The 22545-nt window shown below is 41.7% G+C and overlaps 2 protein-coding genes across 3 annotated transcripts; both read right to left on the reverse strand.

Moving 5' to 3' along the window:
- Window positions 1–552: 552 nt before the first annotated feature.
- On the reverse strand, window positions 553–8262 carry LOC6526911. Of its 2 annotated transcripts, none has more exons than XM_015197736.3 (5): window positions 8127–8262; window positions 4100–4446; window positions 2407–2588; window positions 1965–2158; window positions 553–1384 (listed from the first exon to the last, which is right to left on the reverse strand). In XM_015197736.3, the coding sequence occupies exons 2-5, from the start codon at window positions 4383–4385 to the stop codon at window positions 1213–1215; spliced, it is 834 nt and encodes a 277-aa protein (XP_015053222.1). In that variant the 5' UTR covers window positions 4386–4446; window positions 8127–8262; the 3' UTR covers window positions 553–1212. The 2 variants fall into 2 exon arrangements, with proteins under 2 accessions (XP_015053222.1, XP_002088010.1); XM_002087974.4 differs by having other exon boundaries at window positions 553–1408.
- A 1804-nt stretch (window positions 8263–10066) lies between these two features.
- LOC6526912 (probable DNA double-strand break repair Rad50 ATPase) lies at window positions 10067–21753 on the reverse strand. The gene is made up of 8 exons (XM_002087975.4): window positions 21523–21753; window positions 21371–21459; window positions 13544–13694; window positions 12112–12246; window positions 11863–12053; window positions 11043–11189; window positions 10586–10982; window positions 10067–10530 (listed from the first exon to the last, which is right to left on the reverse strand). Exons 1-8 carry the CDS (start codon window positions 21580–21582, stop codon window positions 10381–10383), a joined length of 1320 nt encoding a protein of 439 aa, XP_002088011.1. The 5' UTR covers window positions 21583–21753; the 3' UTR covers window positions 10067–10380.
- Between the last annotated feature and the right edge of the window lie 792 nt (window positions 21754–22545).

A 22545-nucleotide genomic window follows, 5' to 3' on the forward strand; every position in this document is an offset into this window, starting at 1 on the left:
CCACTGCCGTTGTCATCCACAGATACAGATGCTTTCCAAGTAGATAACCACGTCGCCACCTTGTTGTCTCAGCAAACACTGAGCAATAGTTGGCCGAGAATCTCGGCCCCATTCAATCTCAATGTCAGGGTGGCGCTTTCTCACTTCCGTAGCTGCTGGCTCCACTACAATCGCAGTACTTATGTGGGATACACAAAGACACGGAGTTGTTGTGCAGGTGTCAAACTATAAAACCACTGTCCAATTTGCTAGCACTAATTTCACCGAAGGATAGTTCCATCCACATTTTATAGTTACATGTATACATGTAACTATGTTTATATATAAACATTTCACAACAATGTATCATATATATCTAGAGTATTTTTGAAGAAGAAAAACAATTAAACTATTTTACATTTAATTTTGGGAAAATATTAAGTTCAGTTAGCTCTGCTTGCTTAGGCCTTAAAAAGTTTTAAACTAATTTATCTTTTTGCCTCTAAATTAATATATTTTAAGTACATAGTATCAATAAAACCCTTTACGTTAAGTAAAAACGCCTTATCGCCATTTAATTGCATACGAATAATGGTATTTTATAAGTTTATTTGAAATATATATACTTCTCGACTTTACATTATAGATAGCTTCAGTTAGTACACGTTTATATTAATACACACATTTCAATATTCTCGTATATACACACTGGGGATTGTGGTTCCATTTATATCATTATAATAATACTAGTGTAATGGACCGAGAGACGATGTTACGAGACTTTAAAGTGATATGGCAACGTTTTGGAATTGTTGGGATTAGCACACGCGACGACCACAAAGAAATTAACAAAGGGAGCTACTATAACTTTGTTTATTTCGTTAGTATATACAACACATTGAGAGTTATAAAAGTTGTTAATTGTCTACAATTGGAATTAGGGTAGGCTTACGAGGGTCTCTAGACCAGCGAGATAACGATGTATTTTTAGTTTAGTTCGTAGTTAGTAGTTAGTTTAGTTGTTAGCCGGGTAGTTGGTTGTTAGTAGTTAGTAAATTAGTTAGGCTAATTGTTAGTGCTTGTTGTTCTCCAGTTTGGCGCTCGACTTTGTCCTTGTCAGCAATGTACAATTGATGCTTGGTATACATATGTGTCTGTCAGTGTCGTGTCTCTGTGTTTGTATGTGTATGTGGCTTAATCGCCTTCATCCTAGATCCTGCCATAGCCTTAGCCTTAGCCCAGGAACCGGATGTTGGTGAAGACCGCCTTGGCCGGACGCTTCCGGTTGCAGAAGTTGACCGTCTTGCTGTGGTTGCCCTTGCGATTCTCGTGCAGATTAACCAGCAGCTTGAATATATCCTCCTTGCTAGGTGTGCAGGCATATCGCAGTTCCGGTTCATAGTTGCTGTTGATAGAATTCATGTAAGAACTGATAATGGTAATGGTTATGTAGTTAGCAAAATCGTTCACGCTTCGGCTATCAGTAATATCAGTAATCAATAATCGATCTCTCAGTGGGCGAGTGGGGGCGAGTACTGGGTGTCTGCCTTTCGTGCCTAAAGAGACTCTGATAAATGCATTACATTAAGTTGTTCAAATTCAATAAACTACTGTGGGTGGGCGGCAAGGATGCTCCTGAAATTGCCATTATTGCTGTGCACTCTTTGGCAAATTTTTGAGGGTCATGCTTTTGATTTACGTCAATTCGTCTCAATTGAATTTAACACATTTTTACTTTAAATGAAAGCTTTCCATTCCTGCAGCAGACTCCTTTTATGCACGAATAGCTGATATGTTAAATTGGCAATTTGAGGATTTCCGTTCATAACTCTAAGAATAGGGTACTTAATTCTGCATAAAGACTACTGACAACATTTACTAACTACAAATTATAAATGGGCTTTGGGTCAATGAAGCTGAGTGCAGTGCTTTTGTGGATTTTCTGATTGGTGTGAATACCGTTTAAATATGGAAAAGCAACCTACCCGCGATTCTTGTTGTGGCGTTTCCACGGATACCTTCGATAATAGCGCGAACGCTTGGGTTTGCTCTGGCCCAAAACCAAATCCTGAACGGCATTCTCCAAGTCGGCGTAGTCCTCGGCTCCGGCGGAAGGAATCACGACCTCCGGCTCCTCCTCCTCCACGTAGACCAAGGGCAAGGTTTCCAATGACGGATCCTGGGCGCACAAATACACAAAGAAAACTTGAGTGGTGCTTTAACAATTTAAGGAACTTAAAAAAGTGTTTAGATTTCTACTAATTAAAAGTAAAATAAACTATAAATTTATATAAAATGTAGCATGTGTTTAGAAAAATATTAATGATTTAATTAATATCTTTTAAAAAGTACATTTTGTAAACCTTATTTTTTGGTGTACTTTTCAGTATTTTCAACGGAATTTCGCCAGCCTGACTTTTCACTCACCTCCAGCATTTTCATGAGCAAAGCGGATTTGTCCACCAGCTCCTGCTCGGCACGCAAATCCTCCTCCATCTTCTTGAGCACCTCGAACTTGCTGGCCAACTCGAGTTCATTGTACACGGCATCGGCGTAGTCGGGGCCCGGAGGAACCACTGCCAATCCGAGCTCCTGGGCGCGGAGTAATTCTGCCGTGAAATGAGCAAACCAAAGTCCTTATTTGCAATTTGAATGTTTATTCGAGCTGCCGCTAATCCGACCACAACCACGCCATATTCCCATGCCCACTTCCACTCCCACTCCCACTCCCACTTAGATACCCGACTCCCGGCTCCGTGCCATCGGATACTTCCGCCGCTTGATATTTGAAAGTTTGAATAGTTTGTTTGTCTGTCTGTCTGTCTTGGTTTGGCTGGAAGGGGATCTTCAACGTATTTCCCCCCGGCACTTCTGTCGTTTCAATGGACTGGCGGAAATTGACTGGCGGCAATGGGTTTATGGCCACAGAATTTCATCCCCCCGGCGATATTCCGCCTTTTCGACCATGTCCGTCAGTCAAGTCAACAGGCACTGCAACTCCTTGACTGCCTTTTGTCGCATTTGGCATCCAGTCTGCCCATCACTGTCCACTCGTTGTCTTTTCAAAGAGCCGCAGACAGGCAGACAGACTCTTGTGAACCCAGGTAGCTAGAAACCCAAAGCAAACTACAGTTTCCACTTTAATGATGGTATGAACTACTCAACGTCACAGCAGAGATATCAAAAAATATATCGGTCACTAAACATTTTTAAAATATCACTGCTTTTTGTATATGTATACTAAATATCAAAAGATCACCTGCAACGTCCAGAAATGAAAATGTTGCCAACTTGTCAAATCGATATTCGTTAAATTTCCAATCCATTTAACCAGCTATCAAATCACTTGGAAAACAAGTTCACTTATTGAAAATCGGATATGACATTTTATTGCGGGCTGGTGAGAGGAAGGTGCTCGCCACGCAGAACGCAAACGTCGAATCAAATTCGTCAACAAATTTGAAAATCTATCCCCATCAGTTTGGTGGGCGTGTTAAGTGCTCTGCACAAACACATGTTCCATATTGTGCGATGGCTAACATGTCCATGTGAGGCACTTGAAAAATTGTGCACTGACCGAAAATTGTTCAGCGAGCGGTCACCATGGCCATTAGAGATGGTGGGCGGTGGTTACGGCTAGGTGCACGCCACCCTAGTGGGCCACCCTAACTCTTGGTCCACCCCTTTCGAACGGGTCGCCTAAAAGTCGGCTAGCAAAATTTGTAACATAATCGTGTACTCAGGTGAGAATAGGGATTAAATGAGAGGTTTTATCTGCTATTAAATGTATAACAAAAGGCCCTAAAATAAGTTAATTTAAGTTCCTTAAACGATTTACGATCTTGATCATATTTGCCTAACTTTAAAGTAGCTCATTATTCTAGTTTCTATTCTAGTTCGTGTTAAATCGGTAAATATATTCCTTGGTAAGTGCTGTTTCTTGGCCACGTTAACCCACTTCGCATTCCAAAAGAACCAGATAACAATTTAATTTAAATGGACTTGGGATGCAGTTGCTATCCTCCTAATTCGACTGGGGATTAGCTGATGCGCGGGAAATCTACTCCAGGTCTTTGCGGCAATGGCAAGAAAAGCGGTAATAGGGATGTTTATGACTCACCATCGCCGGGATCGTAAACAGCTCGCTCCTGGACCTCCAGGACGTCACCGGCCGAGGAGGGTCCTTGGCGAACGGGTCCGCCCCCGACGCCCAAAATGGGCAAATGCAGACGCTGTGGTGCGGACGCCACGCCCTGGTGGTCACCCACATTGGCTCCATTTGCTCCGCCAGCTACTCCGTTGGCGGAGGTCTGTGCAGTCAGGAAGCCGGCGACGTGACGCGTCCTGCTGCACAGGATCGTGGTAGCCAGGATGCAGAGCGCTAGGATGTCGGTCTTCATGTTCATACAGCCGGTTCGCCGGATGAGCTCGGGATTAGTGCGCGGGTCGTTGGCGATGTAGATGTCTCTGAAAGACAAAATAAAAAAAAGCGAAGATGTTGGTACAAGAGGGTAATTACCGTCACTACCACGGATGGATACCAGGGATGGATACCTACCCCCCATCCGCCCAATTTTGCCGTGCGTGTGGGCGTCTCTTTGTGTTTAAGCAAACAATACTCAGATAAACACGCAAGCAACCAAGAAATCCCCACCAAAAGGAGGAGACGGAGACCGCGAAGGAAACTGGAGAAATGGGGGTTGTGGGTGCGAAACGTCAAAAGGGCGTCTCTTGGATAACTTGGCCGCTGATTCTGGGGCTTTTGTTTTGTGCTGCTGCTTAATCTTTCTTCGCGTGAAGAACCGTGGAGCCAACGGGCACTCAAATTCTTTTCATTTACCTCTAACTAAAGGCCAAATAATTTATACAAAGATATACAAAGCTTTCATCTTTTTAGTGCAATAATTTTTTATATTTTGTATTAATTGGACATTTTAACTTGATTACCTTTAAATTGCAAAGATGTTCACTTGTCGAGTTAGAAACCAACTTTACTTATTTGTAGACCTACCAAAACTTTGTAATTTTTGTAAATATCAATTTAAGAAGTTTGAGACAACCTTTTTCCTATAGATTCATACCACTGTATTCTAGGTGTTTGTTTCTGTGCTTTTATAAATATTTTTCATGCCAGGTACTGCATCGTGGTTCATACACCGTGCGCTTTGTCGTTTCATTTAATTAAGTATGGGACGTCGCTGACGTGGGCGAGTGGGCTTAACTCCTTCGCAGCGTATTTTCAGCCCATTAGCCGAGGACCTTGGTTGTTGGGGTTCTGCGGAATCCGCCACCCTTATCGTATTTTTTACGCTTTAAAAACATCCGCTTGACGAGCAATATAAATGAGGTGCCCGGAATTTTTGGCACTTGTGGTCTCGCTGGTTGAGATGTCTAGGATAAGCTTAATTTGCCTGCCCAAACAAGTGAACATTATGTATGCCTTAGACAAATGCCGACAAAAAAGTGTGAAGATTTTCGCTAAGAAATCCCAAGTTCATTAATCAATTAAAGGCTTGGTTATTAAATAAGGCGGTGTTTGCTGCGAAAGTTTAAGCGCATTGCATTGGTTTTGATTTTCTTACCAACTTAATGCATTTAAAGTAAATATACTGCAAATAAAATATCTTTTAGAAAATCGTTTCTACCGCATATGCAAATAAATTGAAATTGACTTAATTTATATGGTTAGTTAACCACCTAAATCAATCAAGTGAATCAACTCTGTCACGCCCTATCCCCAGTAAAAAAAAGACAGCATTCGGTTCATTAAATTGCTCGGAGAAAGAGAACTTCTCAGTTGATGATTTTCTTTTCACTTTTCGTCACGTTTTGTTGAAATTCGATTGAAAATTCGCAACTTTGTCTAAATATTTGCGAAACGTCGATTCGCCGGTGTTATACATTTATGTCTTTAAGTGCATTGTGATTTTCCTGTGCTTTGTTAATTTGGGAAATAAATTGCAATTTCTTCGGGCATTTCCTGCAAAAACTTTTTCAATTACTCCACTTCTATTGGCACTCCCGAAAGTGGACGGCACTTTGGAGTTATTTTTGGGAAAGCACAACTTATTTGAAATTGTTGAGGAGGGTACGAATTATAAGCAAACAAAGCAAATACGAATCGTTGTTAAAATGCCTTAATTAACTTGTTGACACAGTGTCAAAAAGTGGACAGAGCCCGAAAAAACGAAAAAAAAAAAAAAAAACAGAATTCTCCGTGGTTGGCGATGTCCCAAAGGTAAAATGAAATTAATTTGTAGGCGAGGGAAGTTTCAGGAACCCATATATAAATGTGCGTTCATTTTTACCCGTCGCCTGTTTTCCTTTTCGCAATAACCGCACGGCTAATTGCTAAATTGAGTTGAAGTGTAACTGAAGCGCACCCGAACCCAAAGGAATTTTCATAGGCCTTATCTTTCACTATTTTCGCCTACGTACCACCTGACATGTGTGCTGGAGAAATGGGCTTAATTAGGGCTAAGGATGTGGAACATACGGCTGGGAAATGGGAGTTGGTCAAGTGCATCTGACATTTGTCGCAGAAGTCCTGCCAATTAGACACGGTCTACGTGCGCAACAATCCTGGGCAGCACATTACATAACTTTTCTACTTATTGAACTCGGCCATCTGGGTTACCTGTCAAAATTTGCACACAAAAGGTTACACAAAAAGTTTGAGCAAAACCAAAAGGCCAGACGTGAATTATTGGTACAAAAAATCGAAAAAGGGTGCTCATCTTCAAGTGTATAGGCATTTATTGCATAATTTAAACATTTGCAGTTTATTGTTATTAAATCCTGCCAACTAGAAGTCGAGGTACGAATTTTAATGTGAAATGAATGACCAAGAGATGTACTGCCTCAGGAATGTAACTCGATACCTCGAGTTATATTTTCTGTTGCTATGTCCCGAGAAATAGCACAGAACAACATCTGTAAATACGGTTTGAGGATAAAATCCAGTGGGATGCTGAATTTTTTTGACATAAAGACAGCTTTGGAATGCGTTCCAAGCATTCGATTGAATCAGTTTTTTTTTTAAATTCCTATACGATTGTCAGGAATTTTCGCACGTGCAACTTAAGGGGTTTGAAACAGAGAACGAGGTCGGGGACAACAAATATTGATGCTTATTTCTATTTGTTTCTCCAGGATTTTTATTGGTTTATTTACGCTTGACATTTTTGCTTGGCATTGGTGGGAATTCCTTGAGTTATTGACATTGATAAAGTATTTATGGATTGCTGTCCTGGGCAACCTTAAAACCATTTTTCTCCGCAATTTTAAGCTCTAAATTTAATTCTCTACTTCAACTGTCATGCTTTGTGATTAAAAACGATAACACAAATGTCAAGCCAAACATAAATTGTTGAATTTAAAATTATTCAAATATAAACATGGGTTGTGTGACGAAATTAAAAAAATGAAGTTTATTTTCATGTGAAAATGAAATCACTGAAACAAAAAAATAACAAGAAAATAATTAAAAATGTTTTTAAATAGAAATTTTAATTGGTAAACTCTTTCATATGAAAATAAAATCACTAAAAAAAAATTTTAAATAATTATATTATTATTAAAGTGAAATTCAAATTGGTAAGCTCTTTCTTAAAAAAATTAAATCACCGAAACAAAACAAGAAGATTTTATTTTAAAAGTAAAATTCAAATTTGTAAGCTCTTTCTTATGAAAACTTTCAGTCTTAAGACAATAAAAATTATGTTGAAAATCTTCAGATAAAGTGCAAACTTAAATAACGTAACAATAAAGAGTAAGTAAAAGTTAATTTGTAGCTTTCATAAAATCCTAGCCTTTCTTCCTTTTAAAACATTTTCCGTATTATGTACAAGTGCACATAAAAGTGTTAAATACAGTAGTCGTTTTTTGTATTATATCTATTATTTTTATATTATTTAAGAAAACCCACTAATTGTTTAGTTATTTTTTAGGGCCGTATTTCGAGTTCCATTGACGACATTGTAATCGATGACGACAGCGACGGCATTACTAAGATTTCACGTCACGTTCTCGTATTCTTTGAATACAATCGGCTGGCTTAAATTAAACACAGACCACAACATTAATTTAGTAAACGTTTTTAAAGAGTTTTGCGGCACGGATATTCGAAACACACCGTTTGCACTCACTTTAAAATAGATTCCTGGAAACCGTTTGAGTTGCTGAATCAGATTCGGAATACTGTCAACTGTTGCACCTACTACTTGTTGAACACTGCGTGGTTGACTCGCGGAGCCGCCTCCTTTTATAAGGCCGGATCCGAAGTTAAACCCGATTCGCCATCGGTGGCCGATGACGAGCACGCCGATTTCAACGAGCCGATGTACTCGTAAAGGCGCCAAAAAATTGCGTAAAAGCTTCGACAAGCTTTCACTGGCCTTTCACTCCTCCTCTTCGCAAATGAAGCCAGCGCGGTTTTTATCAATGAAATATTTTCGGGACATTTAAAAAGTTTAGCGCCTGCTGCTGCGATATTCGCGAATGAATAATGTCGCTGGCAATTATTCAGCAGGACGAAGATATACGCCGCTAAGTAGGCAACAAGTTGCGAAAAGACGTCACGGGGCAAGGTGATAAATAATTTGCCGGGGGGGAAAGTGGTCTTTGTTGACAGCTCTGCTTACGGAAATGTATTTTGCATTGTTGGGTCACTCGATTCTGGGAATCTCGCCGTTGTGTGGAAGGACTCGCTTCCTCAAAGGACCTGCCCCATGCATGACGCTGCGGAAATTCCTGCAGACCAAAACGCTGTCTGAAAATCTATTTGAATATTCCACGAATCGTCAAAATGAAATTGCATGGCCATAGTTCATTGCAAAATGGTATTGTCATATGGGTGCATTACAAAGGATTAGGCAAGGATTATATTTATAGATTGATGATAATTACTGGAAAGAGATTTAAATTTAATTCCGATTAAATTTATTTTTAAAATCATTGAGTTGTTCTCCGTTTGCTGCCTAAAGTTAAGTGTCCTTGGCCTCCGCCAAAAGTCCATCCTTTCCGTGACTCCCCGACTTTAACTGCAAATCCAAAAGGAACACTGCAATCGCTGAGCAGGAATCGAGGGGTCTGGACATCCAGTCGGATGTCAACAACCGTCGCAGCCCGCAGGCCTTAAAAAAAATAGATGACACTTTAATGTGAAATTTCCGTGAGTAATGGAGGACAATCCAAACGATCCTTCGATGTTTTCGTTATTGTTTTGAGTGTGTATGTGTATGTGCGTGTTGTTTTTTTGGCCTAAAAGGCGGGCCAGGAAAATAAGCATATATAGGGTTTTCTTGCCAATCGCCTGGGGCAACAGAAGATGACACTTACCCTGAGAAAACCAATAATAGCCCGCTGAAAAGTTTAAGTGCTCGGGGGCAGGGGCAAGTGGCACTGGGGATGGAGGCTTCCTCATGTCATATTTTTGGCCAGGACCTGCTATTTATAGTAGGCTTTCTTTCACTCTACGCAATTTCTTCATACTTTATGCTCTTTGTGGCAAGCGGGCTGTGCGACTTAAGTTGCATCAGTTCAAAGTCCACTCACCCAATTGGACACCGAGTCATCCAAGTGCGTCACGCCCTTCTGGTTTGGCACATGCAATCTCGAAATCTGGCCATGTGCCGATGTGCCAAACAAAATGATAAACAAATCAGCGCGCCTAATTAGTCGGAGAATTGTGGTTGGAGTTCTGGTTAGCAGAAACTGATGTAATAAATAAATATATTTCACATAATTTAGTATTTATTTTAAAACATTTATTTGGTGAAACTTCGTGTACATTTATTTGTAAAAAATGTAAGCTTAATTTAATTTAAACTAAAAAAGTTAAATCAAAAATCGTTATTCAAAATTCATCATACGTATGGTAATCATCGGGTAGTTACGTATGTGTGAAAACTCAGCGAACTTTATCATTTGACAAATTCATTTTCTGCAATATCTTTGTTTGGGGATTCGATTTTCAGAACACTATAAAGCCCGCATATCTTTCCGTATCGCGTTGGCAAATATTTGTAGCATACTTGTTGACGTTGGTGTTGGCGAGTGAAAATGTGAAGTTGACTCACGCGTTTGATTTCGGATTTTTAGGCCGCTTTATTGGTGTTGTCATGCGGGCACTATCACCTCGTTACAGCTTTAATTAAACCCTATTGACAGTTATCAAGTTATCAACCTAAACGCTGTGATTGAGTGACGTTTCTCGAATCCTCTTGCTCTTTCGACGTTTAACAAAGTGTGTGGGTACCCCAGCCTAACTGATGTATGCACAATTTGGTGAAATATCTGGAATCCCGATCCCGTGGGTGGGAAACCAAATATTTTCCCAAATATTGTAGAACTCGCGAAAACTGCCCACCGAACGTAAAAATTGATTCACTATATTGCTTCTCAGGCCTTGGCTGGCTCCTGGGCCTCGTGGTCCGAGGAGATCTCGAGGTCCTGCTCCTCCGCCACCGCCTCCTCGCCCTCCTCCGGTGTCTCCACGAAGATCTGGCCCACGATAATCTCCTCGGCCAGTTGATACAGCTCGCGAATATCCTGTGGCAATTTGGTATAAAGTTATACAAGAAGGTGTAAACTTTGATGGACTCACCTTGGCATTTCTGAGCGCCACGATCTTCTCATCCTCGAAGCGCAGCTGGTCGTACTGCTGCTTGGAGATGAGCAAGCCGCGATTGAACTCGTCCTCCATCTCGGCCTCCAGTTCCTCGGCGTACTGCTGCTTGGCCAGGGTCAGGCTGATGGCATCCTCGCTGATCACCGTCTCCTCGGACACGTCGGTGACATCGTCCAGATACTTGGTGTGCACCTCGCCGCCCTGGAAGTCATCGTCCTCCAGCGAAGGTTCCCGCACAATCATCTCGCCACTGGATCGATGGGCATCCTCAATGAGTTCGGTTAATTGCTGCGTGGTTACCGCCAGTTTCACATCCTTGAGCTTATCCTCCAGCTGGTTGCGAATACGCAGCTCGGTCTCCCGGAACTTTTGCCTAATTAGAGGCAACATATTTCTTAATATCAGAGTAAGCATATTTATTCAATCCCTCTACCTGGCCTTCACTATATTCTGTATGTCCTGGGGATCCGATGAGTAGGGCTGGGATATGCGCAGCGAACGTTCCTTCATTTTGGCACGCTCCTGTTCGAGGAACTCCTTCAGGCTCTTTTCGCACTCCCGCCAGTCTTCGTTTTCGATGCTGGAAAAGTGGGGAAGTTTTCCTTTCATTAGCCTCCATTCTGAAGCGAACTCACTAAACATTCAACTCATGCATATTAATGGCGAAATAAGAAACGGGGTTTAAGATTGCGCCCTGGGAACGAAGCGTTTTTTATCATCATTTGGAGATACGCTTTCTTCGAAGGATTCAGTGGTTTTTGAAAGTAATAACTGAGTTTAATACACAGTTTAATATCTGAGCAAGGGTTGCCAATTTTGGTTACTTTGTCAAAGAATTATTGATACGTCATAGTTGAGAGTTGTTATTTTTAGCACCTTTGTGCAGCAACAAGGATGAATCAGTTCCCAAAATGTTTAGCTAATCTTTTAACAAATTTTAAAGGAACGCTCATTAAATTTTAGCGTCTTTTTCTTTTCCTGGAACTTAGAGCATTTAACCTCAGTCTATGATTTGCTGGAATTTCTCCGCCGACACCCACATTCTCCCACCCCCACCGAAGGCCGTTTAAGCCAGTGGGTTCATCTTTTTACAATACATGCAGCTTGGCCCCCTTCTTTTTTTTCGTGTTGCCCCAACTCGTTGGGGATAAAAAGCTTCGCCAGAAGGCGTCGAGCGTCAGCGAGGAATAATGTATTGTTATTCATTTTTAATTTCGCCGGCATTTAATGGCGCCGGAGTTTAAGTTACTTACCGCAGCAGATCCATTCCCCTCTCCGCATCCTCCGTCCTGTACTGCTCCACCAACAATTTCTGCTGGCGCTGCCGCTCGCGTTTCTTGGCCAAGAGCTCGGCTTCCTTGGCGGCGTGTTGTAGTCGTTCCCGCTCCCATTTCACGCCCTGCAGCTTCAAACGCTCCGCATTCTTTTCCCGAGCGGTCTTTAGCTATTGGTTAGAAAAGGGGTTAAAACTTAAGTAAAGTCTAATCGGGAATCAAGCTCACCTTGGAGCGCTCCTTTTGGATCTCCATGTTGGCATCTTTGTTGACCATGAAAATGGGATCATCGGCCAGTTCGTCAGGTATTACGTCTGATTTACCCTCGATAATCAGCATTCGTTCGCGTTCCACTTCTTTTAACTGCAAATAAAATCAAATTAATAAATATTTTTATAATAAAGATAATTCAATGAACTTTCTAAGCAATTTCTTAGCATATTAAGCGAAGAATAAAAGTTATCTAGCAACATTAAATTTGTGTAATAAAGCCAACTAAATTTAGTTTTCCCAACCAATAATATCGTTTGATGGCGAAACAAGCCGTTGCCCTAAGAAAATGTTTGAACTTTATTAGCGGCGGGTCTGTGGTTGATATAAGCCGAAATGTGGCCAAGTGTGGGTGGTAATAAGCCCCTTTGTGGCTTACACATTATTTTGGGCTAAAAGGAAGTTTGTGGTGTTTCCAAAATATCAATTTCTAAACCTCATCAACACTTCTCGGTACCTTTCATCTGCTCTTTTTCGCCTTTTTGGCGCATTGCGCGGTAATGATGAATGAAGTGCAATCGGAAGCGTCAAGAAAGTTTACTTCATGGGCTCGGTATCATTGCAAAACTTCAGTCAACTGCAATTGCATTTAAGGACACATCGGACAGACAGATCTCTAAGTATTCGTATCCGCAGTGAAGCACTTTGTACTTCATAGTTTTGGAGACTCGCATGTCTCGCCGACATAAAAGGCAACTTTTGCTATCTTTTCCCCTGCTTTCCACTCGTCTTCTGGTCTAATTTTTATTACTTTGACGGCTTGGATTTGCCATTTTCATGTCGGAGGCTCATTGGATTCAATTGTTTGGGCTTTTGGCCAGGCGCGCTGGAAAACAGAGAATAAGTAGGCGGTGTCGGCGTCATTGAAAAACTTCGGGACACTTTCGCTGCGCTGCCGTGAAAAGGGAAACTTGAAAAGGGTAGGCAAGTCAATGGTGTAAGAAACACAGCTCAGGACTTTAAGGTATCGGATGGCAAGGTCTTAAAAACTAAAGAAAACTTGAAATAACACCAAAAACGTAGTAAAGTTCTACATACAGCATATACTTCCTATAAACATAGTATTATCTTCACTTTCCAATTAAAGTAGATACGAAAGAGGACATAATAATAAGCAGATTTGTAAGAAGTTAACATTTATGGAAAATATTTAAGATATCGACTGGTTTATCCTATCGAAAGGCGAATACAACCCGTTCTTACCCTCGGAAATAAATGTTCTACGTGACGCTCCCTGGCGACAAATTTGTTTAGGACTCTCGTCTCATATTTTCCCCTTTCAAAACTTCATGAAAATTAAATTACCAGCCAAGCAAATTGGTCACATTTGTGTTTGGATTCCAAAAGGGGTTAATTGGGTTGCCCGGATTAGAAAGTATCCATTCCTTACCTCACGGGCGCGAATGCGGGACAGCAGCTGTTTGCGGTAATCCTCGTCGATCCGTTGCCGCAGCTCCTTCATGTAGCTTCGGTCCGTCAGCTTGACCACATTGGTGCCCATCAGACGCTCCAGGCGGGCGCTAATGCGCGGCAAATTGAAACTGAAACGGAAAAGTTACGGCAAGGTGAGCGGAAAATTCGGGCGGAGATATGAAAAAATGTGCGCAATCATAATGAAAAGAACAAATGGGAGACAAGTCAATGTTAATGGCTTCTACCAAATGTAAGCCAGTAAATTCTACGCTTAATTACAGGCTCAACCTTCACCACCCCCACCACCTGGCGGTGCCATCAACTTACCCACACACCTAGGTGGGAAAATCCCACATGGGTCGTCCGCTGAAGGCGTTTTAGCGCTTGTAACTGTTGGTAACGAATGAGGTCGGGCCGCATTGTCGGCCTGTTACTATAGCGCTGTTCACTCGCTGCGTTCGCCAACTGCCGCCAGTATATTATTTTGGTTGCCAAACACCCGAAACCGACAACACAAGGACAAGAAGTCGTTCCCCAACTGCTTCGTTCCCAGCACAATGGGCCAAACGAAAGATGGCTCTTATGGAATTTATGAGACTAAAGTGCCAATGAACCAGAACCGATTCTCTTAAGAGGTCTCCAAAAAAAACGCATCTTATTTCACATATGGTCAGTTTAACGTAAATTGCTAAATGTAGCTAGAAAACATGTTTGTTTTATCTAAAACATTATGCATTATATTGGAAAACCTGGCTAAGGTTTAACAAACTGCTCCACTGTTCTACCAACTTTTTCTTATACTTTTCACGTGATATGCACACCAGCCAACAAGACTAACAACAACCATATAAACCTCACCTTCCAGCACCCCAACATTTTTGGGGCGTAATGTTAGACATGCAGGGCAGGATGGGACTGTATAGAAGAGAAGAGAAGAAGAAGGATTCATGGATAAGCGGTGGACAAAGCGGGGGAAGACTGTCTCGGCTCGTCAGACTTTTAGACTTTCGCTAGGCTTTTTAGCAATGGCTCACATGGTGGTCCTTCTTTCTTCTTTCTTTTTGCGGTTCTATATGGTAAATAGGTATTTTATTTCTACATGCTATAAAGCAACTTAATGCGGGCAGGTCATGAGACTTGTGCACTCATCTAACAAACATCAGCGTACCCGTACTCGTGCCATGTGCCTTTCGAAAATCATCATGGGAGGATTAGTCAGTCCTAGTTAATGCTTGTCGCTTAGTTGACAATTATATGGGTTAGTTTATAGGGATTTTTATTCAGGCGTTTTCTTGGATCGAAAACAAGATTGCTTTGCCACCCCAAGCACCCAATAAAAAATCATTCAATTCGAGCTGGCTATTAACAGAACACATTTTTAACAGAAACAATGTTGTCTTTGATGTTGCCACGAAAATCGTAACTGGCAATAGTTCAAAGTCATCAAAGTTCAATTCAATCAATTTTCAATCACAAGCAGGTGAGGAAAGTAAAATTCTACCCCAGTTGGCATTGACATTGATAATGAAATTTCAGGACATCAATGGGTGTTGTCGTCGTATCAATAACCCGGCTCATGTCACATGCTACATGCTACATGCATAAATTACGTATACGCCACGACGGCCAAAGGGGTTGCGGTAAGAAAGCAGTCTGTCATGTCTGTGCCCTAGAAAATCCCGAGTTGCAAGCCTCAATTTATGACCCGCTCGCCATAAACAAGGAAACCCCTTCGTTTGTATCAGTTCCTGTGATAGTTCACATCTTTTTATTGCAACTTCCGCGAAACTTCTCGAGTGCAACTCCCGTGACATTTGCAACGGTCGCATCCGCTGCTGTCACGATTCTTCGGGTGGGCCATGATTTACGGCTCGCCCACCTGTGATTCCCCTGCCATTAACCCATTTCTGCATAGTGTAGTGTGCGTGGGCGCCGAGTGGGTTAACATAGCATATCCGATTGCCTTTGGCCATTTGTGGCACTAGTCGGCTCAATAACGCATTAAAAATAGTCTCGCTCTTGTTTGTTCTTTTATTCCGTAAGTGCTCGCAATGAATATGATTTATTGGATGGTTATATATCCTAGACTTTATTGGAGCGAAAGGCTTTATGGCAATGTTCATAATGGTGTCCGTTTTTGCCTGTAGATCTTAATACATTTTTAATTCTGCTCGATAGAATGTTTCAAATTGTTAATCTTTAATTCGGATTGCTTTTGGTGCATGTATTTTGTACTTTGCTTTCTTTTTCCTCGGTGCCATTTAACTAACAACCATAAATTACGCTTCTTTCAGACGGCCTTTCACTCCTTTCTTCCTATGGGCGTAATGTGTCAGAGCGGAAAAGTCCCATTGATTACATTTATGACTTAATTAGCGGCATTTTGCAGCGTAGCAAAGGAGCCATATTAACTTACACCCTTGCCTCTTGCCACTGCTACACTTGCCTGTCATCGGCTATTGAAGAGGAGCCATAAAACCCAAGCGAACCCCGAAGGATGCGGGTTATTGAGCAGGAAGAAGGAAGCAGAACTTCAGCTCCTGCAAGGGTGCAACGCTAATTAATGCCAGGGACGTGCATAAATTTACCGAAGCGTTGACATTTATGTCTTCAGCCATTTGGCCATTAAAATTGATAATTGCAACACGTAGCTGGGCAAATAAATATGTTTGTGGCAAGGGTGCTTGCTCTTGGTTGTTATTGAAATGCGATTCCAATTGACCTATAATAAAACCGTTCGTTCGATAAAATATTTATACGATTTGCGTTTTATCAGCCATCATATCCTTTTAAGAAACTTATAATTCGTTATCTGAATTCTAGCATTTACCTCTCCTCCGGCTCCAAAGTGCATTGCACAAAGTCGATGAGGAAGTCCTCCTCTATACTGATCTTCATCATTGGCACGGATTTCTTGGTCCTCTTCCCCCTCAAAGATTTGCCAGCCATAACAGGTGAGAGAAGCGAAAGGTGTTCACTTTATTCCCTCATTTTCGCACCAATTCGAACGGGAACTCACAACCTGCGGAACTTTCACCCGAACTCGACAAAGTCAACCGGCGAATGTGGCGCCCTTTTCGCAGGACTCGACTCCTTGGGCTGCCGCTTGCCTCGTACTTTCTAGTTGACACACACGTGTGTGTGGCGTCGAGTGGCACGTGATAGAAAGTGAACCAACCCACTTTTTCACCTTTGCTCCCCAGCGTCTTACGATTTCTAAGCGTTGGCACTAGAGTCCCGATTCCGCTGCCGCTCTAGAATCCGAATCCGAATCCGAATCGGTGTTCGCGTCCTGACTGGCCTACACATCGCATGTTAAAGCATTTAATGCTAGGCGTAAGGACACGACACCAATGTCAATATTTTGACAGCGTAGTGTGTCAACAAGTTTCCAATGCGCAGTGCTCAAGATTTGTGAGCTTCGACTGTGGGTTGGTGTTCAACAGTTTAAGGACTTGGTCAATCCTTTAAAATGTTATGCTTTCGAGTATATAAGCCTCAAAAATAAAGTGTAGGTTACGTTTCAGACACTCCAAATGATATATAGTTTAGATAAGGAGACTTTTTGTATGACTTACGATCACGAGAGTAGGGTGTGTTTTAAAATATGGCTTAAAGGGTATATTGTCGTTCAGGATAATACAGGATATATGATAGTCGATTGATATTCTAAAACATTTTACTAGCAAATCGCGTGTAGGAAATCTTGGATTTCTGCCACGAGCAAGTAAAGCCAAAACAAATCAGAAATAAGCAGTTGATGATCAGAAAAGATAGTCACATCCTTATTTCTGATACCACCAAAAGACTTAAATTTTGAAACTTCTTTCGTTCATTTATCCTGCCAAATATATAACTCTATTGAACAGACATTCAGAGCCAAAGTATGGAAATATTTTCTTTTTGTTTTGAAGGCTTCCACTCTGAGGTGTCGTGGGAACTGAAAAGCCAGTTTCTTTCTAACCATTTCACTCTCGGATTTTCCCTTAGCCCTTTGCTTCTGGCCAACAACTGTCGGTGTTTATTTAACCGTTAGATCTCGTTTTTCCGTGTCCCTTTGTTTGAGCACGGAACCACTGAGTGAAAGTTTTCCGCGAGGGAATGGCAAACTACTTCGATAAGGATGGATTCCAAAGAGGGACAGTGGATGAGGAGCTGGATTCCGGGGGTGGTGAAGGGCAGTCTCACATTACCGTGAAACCAGATAACAATTTGGCTTTATGACCGCGTTTCATGCCAACGAGACATACAATAATTTCCTCTAATCGACTCGTAGCGCGGAAATTGAGCAAACACTTTGTATTGAGTTGGAGTCACCGGTGGTTGGGTGGTTGTTTCATTTCTTGGTGGCCAATACGTTCGAATTTTCAACTTTGGCATTGCCTGTGTGACGCCATTGGTCCTCGCATTTTGTGTTAGCCAGTGATGACTCTATTTGAGAAATCATAGCAAAGCAATGCATATGCCATTGCTGAACTTACTAATTCAGGAATTCTTAGCTAGTTTTGGAGCCTATTACTATGGTTCATGGTTCAATGATTCTAGTTCTTAAAAAAAAATGTATGTTAAAATATTAGTTGGAATATATGTACCAAACTTGCTAGCAATGGCAGCACTGATGCCATTCACATTTGCAACCCGTCAGCGAGTCATTTGATTTCCGGTCCGCCCACTTCTACGATGGTCTCTTTCACCTGCTCCGCCAACTTTAATTGCAACGTCTTCCGGCATCGCGATTCGTACCCAAATAAATAACTTTGAGAGTCTGAAAATCTTATTTTGTAACCTTTGGTGGAATAAACAAGCACTTTCTCGCTGCATTCATTTTCAACAGCTTTTAGTTTTGTTTAGGAAATAGTTTCGTAGGTGGCATTTTTCTGTTGATTGAAAGTCGCAACGTAATCTATGTTTATGTACTGCCAATACCTTTTTACCCGGAACTATCAGCTTAAAGTTGGTTGTAACGCAGAAAATATGAGTTAGAATCGGATTTTTCTTTTAATTTTGTTATTTTTGTTAAACACTGCATGCATTTTTGTTAAAAGCAAGTACTGCAATGCCAATTCATATAAATGAATGGTTTGAGTTTTTGATATCATATTATTACAGCCCACGTGGGTTTTTGTTCCTGCTAAGCTTTGCGAAAAGCTTTTATGAATAGTTACACTTGAAAAACTGACATATGCATTTGCCCTTTAAGAATCTCAAATAGTGTGTGTCTTATTTATGAGAAAAGATATTATTTTCTTAAGTATACTAAAAAATAATAATAATATTAAAAATATATAGAGTTCAGTATATTAAACACACCGTGCGAAGTGATTGGTTTATTCTTACTTGCACTTGACTAGGTCCTGCAGATCCTCCGGCGAGAGAGCATACTCGGGATCCAGCAGCGGAGCATTGCGCTTCCGGTTCCGGCTGCGATGTTTCCGGCGCAGCCCAGACGGACTTTTCGCCCCGGAACGAACGGCCATGGCGACGTTATCGCTGCTCTGAAAGCTGGTACTAATGCCCGGATCCTGGATGGCAATGATGGGCGCACTCGCGGAGCGTTCATCCGTGTACTTGACCGTCGTGGTGGCAGAACCGCCGGTCAGTTCCTCGGCCTTGGCCTTTTCGGCGAAACTATCCCGTCGCCAGGATGGCGTGAGGGTTCTGATCACATTCTGGGTGTCCGAGAAGCCCTCGTAGTTGTACTTCTTTCGCAGACTCAGCCCCGAGAGGTACTCCAGCGTTTGCCAGACGTTCATCTTGTTCGCACTGTACGAGGGCTCCTCGTCGACTGACCAGCAAGCGTTGCGTGCAATCCGCTGGGCCAGGAGCATAGTCACTGTGGCACATCGGTTGCCCGGCGGCGGAGGTGCCCACTCCCTGGAATCGGATAGTGCAACAGTTCCGCCCGCGCCAACCACTCCGATCCCGGCGGCATCAGACTTCATCGCAGTGAGTGACATATGCGGAACAGTTTGTTTAGGCCCAAATTGAAATGTAATTAAGTTTCCGATTCCGTTTAAAAACTTCGTCCTCATCCTGCGACGACCGAACTTCATATGGCTACACACGGCTTCTGCTTCTGGCGCTGTTTTGTGATTCTGATTTTGATTCTGGGTGGGATCACACCACCAACGTCGGCGTGTCCGTGTCCGTTGCGTGGCAGCCACGCGCTCGTACTCGCTGTTTATTGTATCCATTTTGCGCCATTAAAAATAATATCATTCTGATTGAGTGACGCGCCGCTTAAGTACTTTCCTTCTTCGTTGTCCTCGCACTGACACCGTTTTCCGTTTTCCTTTCTTTTTTTTTTTTGCCTGCCGCTTTCCTTTTTATTGAACACGCAAAGTGTCGGCATTGCATTGGTGTATTATATGGTATTTTCCCCCACCAGAAAAGCCTTTTTCATTACCCCGTTCGCGATTGTTTTCGGGGGCCCCCTACACCTCCTGGCACCTCGCATCATTGTGGATACGCAGCCCAGACAAAAGGCGAGTTGAGCCAGTGCTAATGGAGCGAGGGGAGCTGGGTTTCCAATGGGTTTCCCCACCACACATTGTTTTGACATTAGCCCCATTACTAAGGGTACCTCTGCTACGTAGAGGCTCTGCTGGATTCTCTTGTATTAATTTTCACTTTGCTTTTCTTTGACTAAAAAAACTTATATAAGTTTATATTCAAAGAATATTTTAGGAAATATACTTTTACAGCTGTGTTATATTCCTGTTTTTTGCTAGTTTTTGAAAACATGCTCAAAAACGCATAGCTTGTAAAGTTTTCCAAGCACATAGTTCGCTCAGTTTCAATTTTCCCCATATCTGGCCAGGATCTTAACCTTGGGGCCAGACAATTCCCTGACTTTGCCGCCCCAAAAAGCACGGCAACCCGCGAAACTTGAGTTTTCCGACGACCCAGTGAGAATAACCAAGCCAATTTCCCGTTTCCATCACTCCTGTTCCCCAATTACTTGCCAAAGTTTCGCCGACAGCTGATGGCTGCACTTGCTCCCCTCCTTCGCAGCTGGGTGTTCATTTGCATTCGCGAAGTTGAGCCATCTATCAAAGGCTTCGTTAGCATCGCGTGACTGAACGTTGTCCGGAAATTAGCACCACCCACTCAACCCGAGAAAGATTTTTGGACAAGTTTTGGAATACGCAGGATGGGTCGGTGATAAATAATCTTATCAGACGATGTGATGCAATTGAGTGCGAATATTTCCCCATCGCACATTTAATTGGCATGGAAATATTTCTGGGTGTGGCAGGGCCATACTTTATGTGTAACTCTGACAATTTGATGGATGCAATAAAATATTATTGCTGCGGCTGTGGCTGTGGCAAAGAATCTTAATTGAATGGCAGCGCACTGCATTGGCGCCAATCGGTGTCAGAGTCACCGAACCAACAATCGGCCAACTTCAGTGCACTGGAGAAAATTACCAACTTTTGGTAATTATTTGCATCTTTTATACATTTATATTTCAGTGAAATTGTTTTTTTAACATTCTTTCTAATTAAATTGTTTAACTTAATGGTGATGTTTGATAGTTACACATGTAGCGAACTATTATATGATATTCTATGCAGCTATTCATATGAATCTGAATCCTACTAAGTGAATAGTGAATTATTAATTTTTAAGCATTTCTCTCAGTGTGCCTATAAACAGCACGAAAAGCACTTGACGACAATGAATTCTGACACACGTGTTCCAACCACTTCCACTTTACCAGCAACCACCAACCAGACACCACCCACCGCCCACTCTACCCACTAAGCTGGTGGTTCGGCACTGAATGTTCTCTACTCACGCAACAATGACATCGGGATCCTCCCACCACTTCTTGTTCGAAGGCTGCAGCAGAAGGCTCACCTGTCGCCAGTGGTTCTTGTGCACCACCTTTGGATGCAATTAAAAGTTAGAGATTTTTAACCATTTCTGAGCACATTATTTGGTAGCTACCTTATACTTTTTGGGATCGTAGGCATTGTGATCTTTCTCCGTAAACACCAGGCGTGCCATGTCTAAAAATCCTCTGAATCCTTTCGCGAAACTAGAGTGTTTCTGGTTCTCAGAGGGAATTCTTCACATCAAGTATAGTATTTGAAAATATAAATAATGCTTGCTTGAAACGGAATTAGGTGTTAGTGTATACTGACTGAAGATTTTGCTTTGTCAAAATCTTAAATTGACTGTTAAATGAAAGGAACTGTGTTGTTGAATTTTTAAAATTAGGAAAATCTACTCTACAAATTTACCGTTCTTGTTTATAACAGGCTTTACTGATATTCAAATGCCACGTAATTTATTAGGTAGAATTTTACATGTGTTAAGTGATTGCTTCCCGACTTGAAAGCGAAAGTGGTTTGATTTACTTATCGCTTCTTAATGGAATCAATAGATATAAATATACTCTACAAAAAGGTATAATGCTAACATTTCATAATAAAATTTTTAAATTATGAATTCCTTATTTTATAAATATGAAGTAAACGTTACAAAACTCAGTTGTCAATATTTTTTAAAATATGTGTTTTATTTGAGATTGAATTGTTTCCTACTTATGTACTCTCATTTATATATAGTATTCCTAGTTATATGTTATGTTGGCGTTGGCTCCATTAGTGATATGCAAATGCAATCGAGATTATTTCTAGAGCCGGTGACCAAAATGGATCAGTTTGCCTAGAACTGGCGGCCGGCACATTAATTTCAGGGCGAGCTTACTGAAGTGAATTTAATTACATTCTGCTGATGAAATTTAAATGGACAGCCAGTGGTGCTGAATGTGTGTGGGGCGATGGTGGTTCAGTGGTGCTGCGGTGGCTTGTAATTTGCGTATCCATTGTTGTTAGGGGCACCCGAGACATGGCTTTAATATAGATTGAAGTCATGGTTATGGATTGGCCGAATCAAATGAGACCAGTCTTGTTTTCGTCATGTCAACCGGCGTGGCTAATTGTCGCGCACTTGAATTGTCGTCAA

This window comes from Drosophila yakuba, chromosome 2L (assembly GCF_016746365.2).
Source record: "Drosophila yakuba strain Tai18E2 chromosome 2L, Prin_Dyak_Tai18E2_2.1, whole genome shotgun sequence".
Lineage (NCBI taxonomy): Eukaryota > Metazoa > Arthropoda > Insecta > Diptera > Drosophilidae > Drosophila > Drosophila yakuba.

Bases quoted from the DNA above. Each gene is read 5' to 3' on its own strand.
- LOC6526911 (XM_002087974.4), bottom strand. From the start codon at position 4,385: ATGAACATGAAGACCGACATCCTAGCGCTCTGCATCCTGGCTACCACG. The intron at 2,589-4,099 runs GTGAGTCATAAA...ATTTCACGGCAG, and splicing joins TGTTTACGATCCCGGCGATG to AATTACTCCGCGCCCAGGAG. The intron at 2,159-2,406 runs GTGAGTGAAAAG...TTGTGCGCCCAG, and splicing joins TGCTCATGAAAATGCTGGAG to GATCCGTCATTGGAAACCTT.
- LOC6526912 (XM_002087975.4), bottom strand. From the start codon at position 21,582: ATGGCACGCCTGGTGTTTACGGAGAAAGATCACAATGCCTACGATCCC. The intron at 21,460-21,522 runs GTAGCTACCAAA...TTGCATCCAAAG, and splicing joins ACGATCCCAAAAAGTATAAG to GTGGTGCACAAGAACCACTG. The intron at 13,695-21,370 runs GTGAGTAGAGAA...TTTCCGTTTCAG, and splicing joins GATCCCGATGTCATTGTTGC to TTTCAATTTGCCGCGCATTA.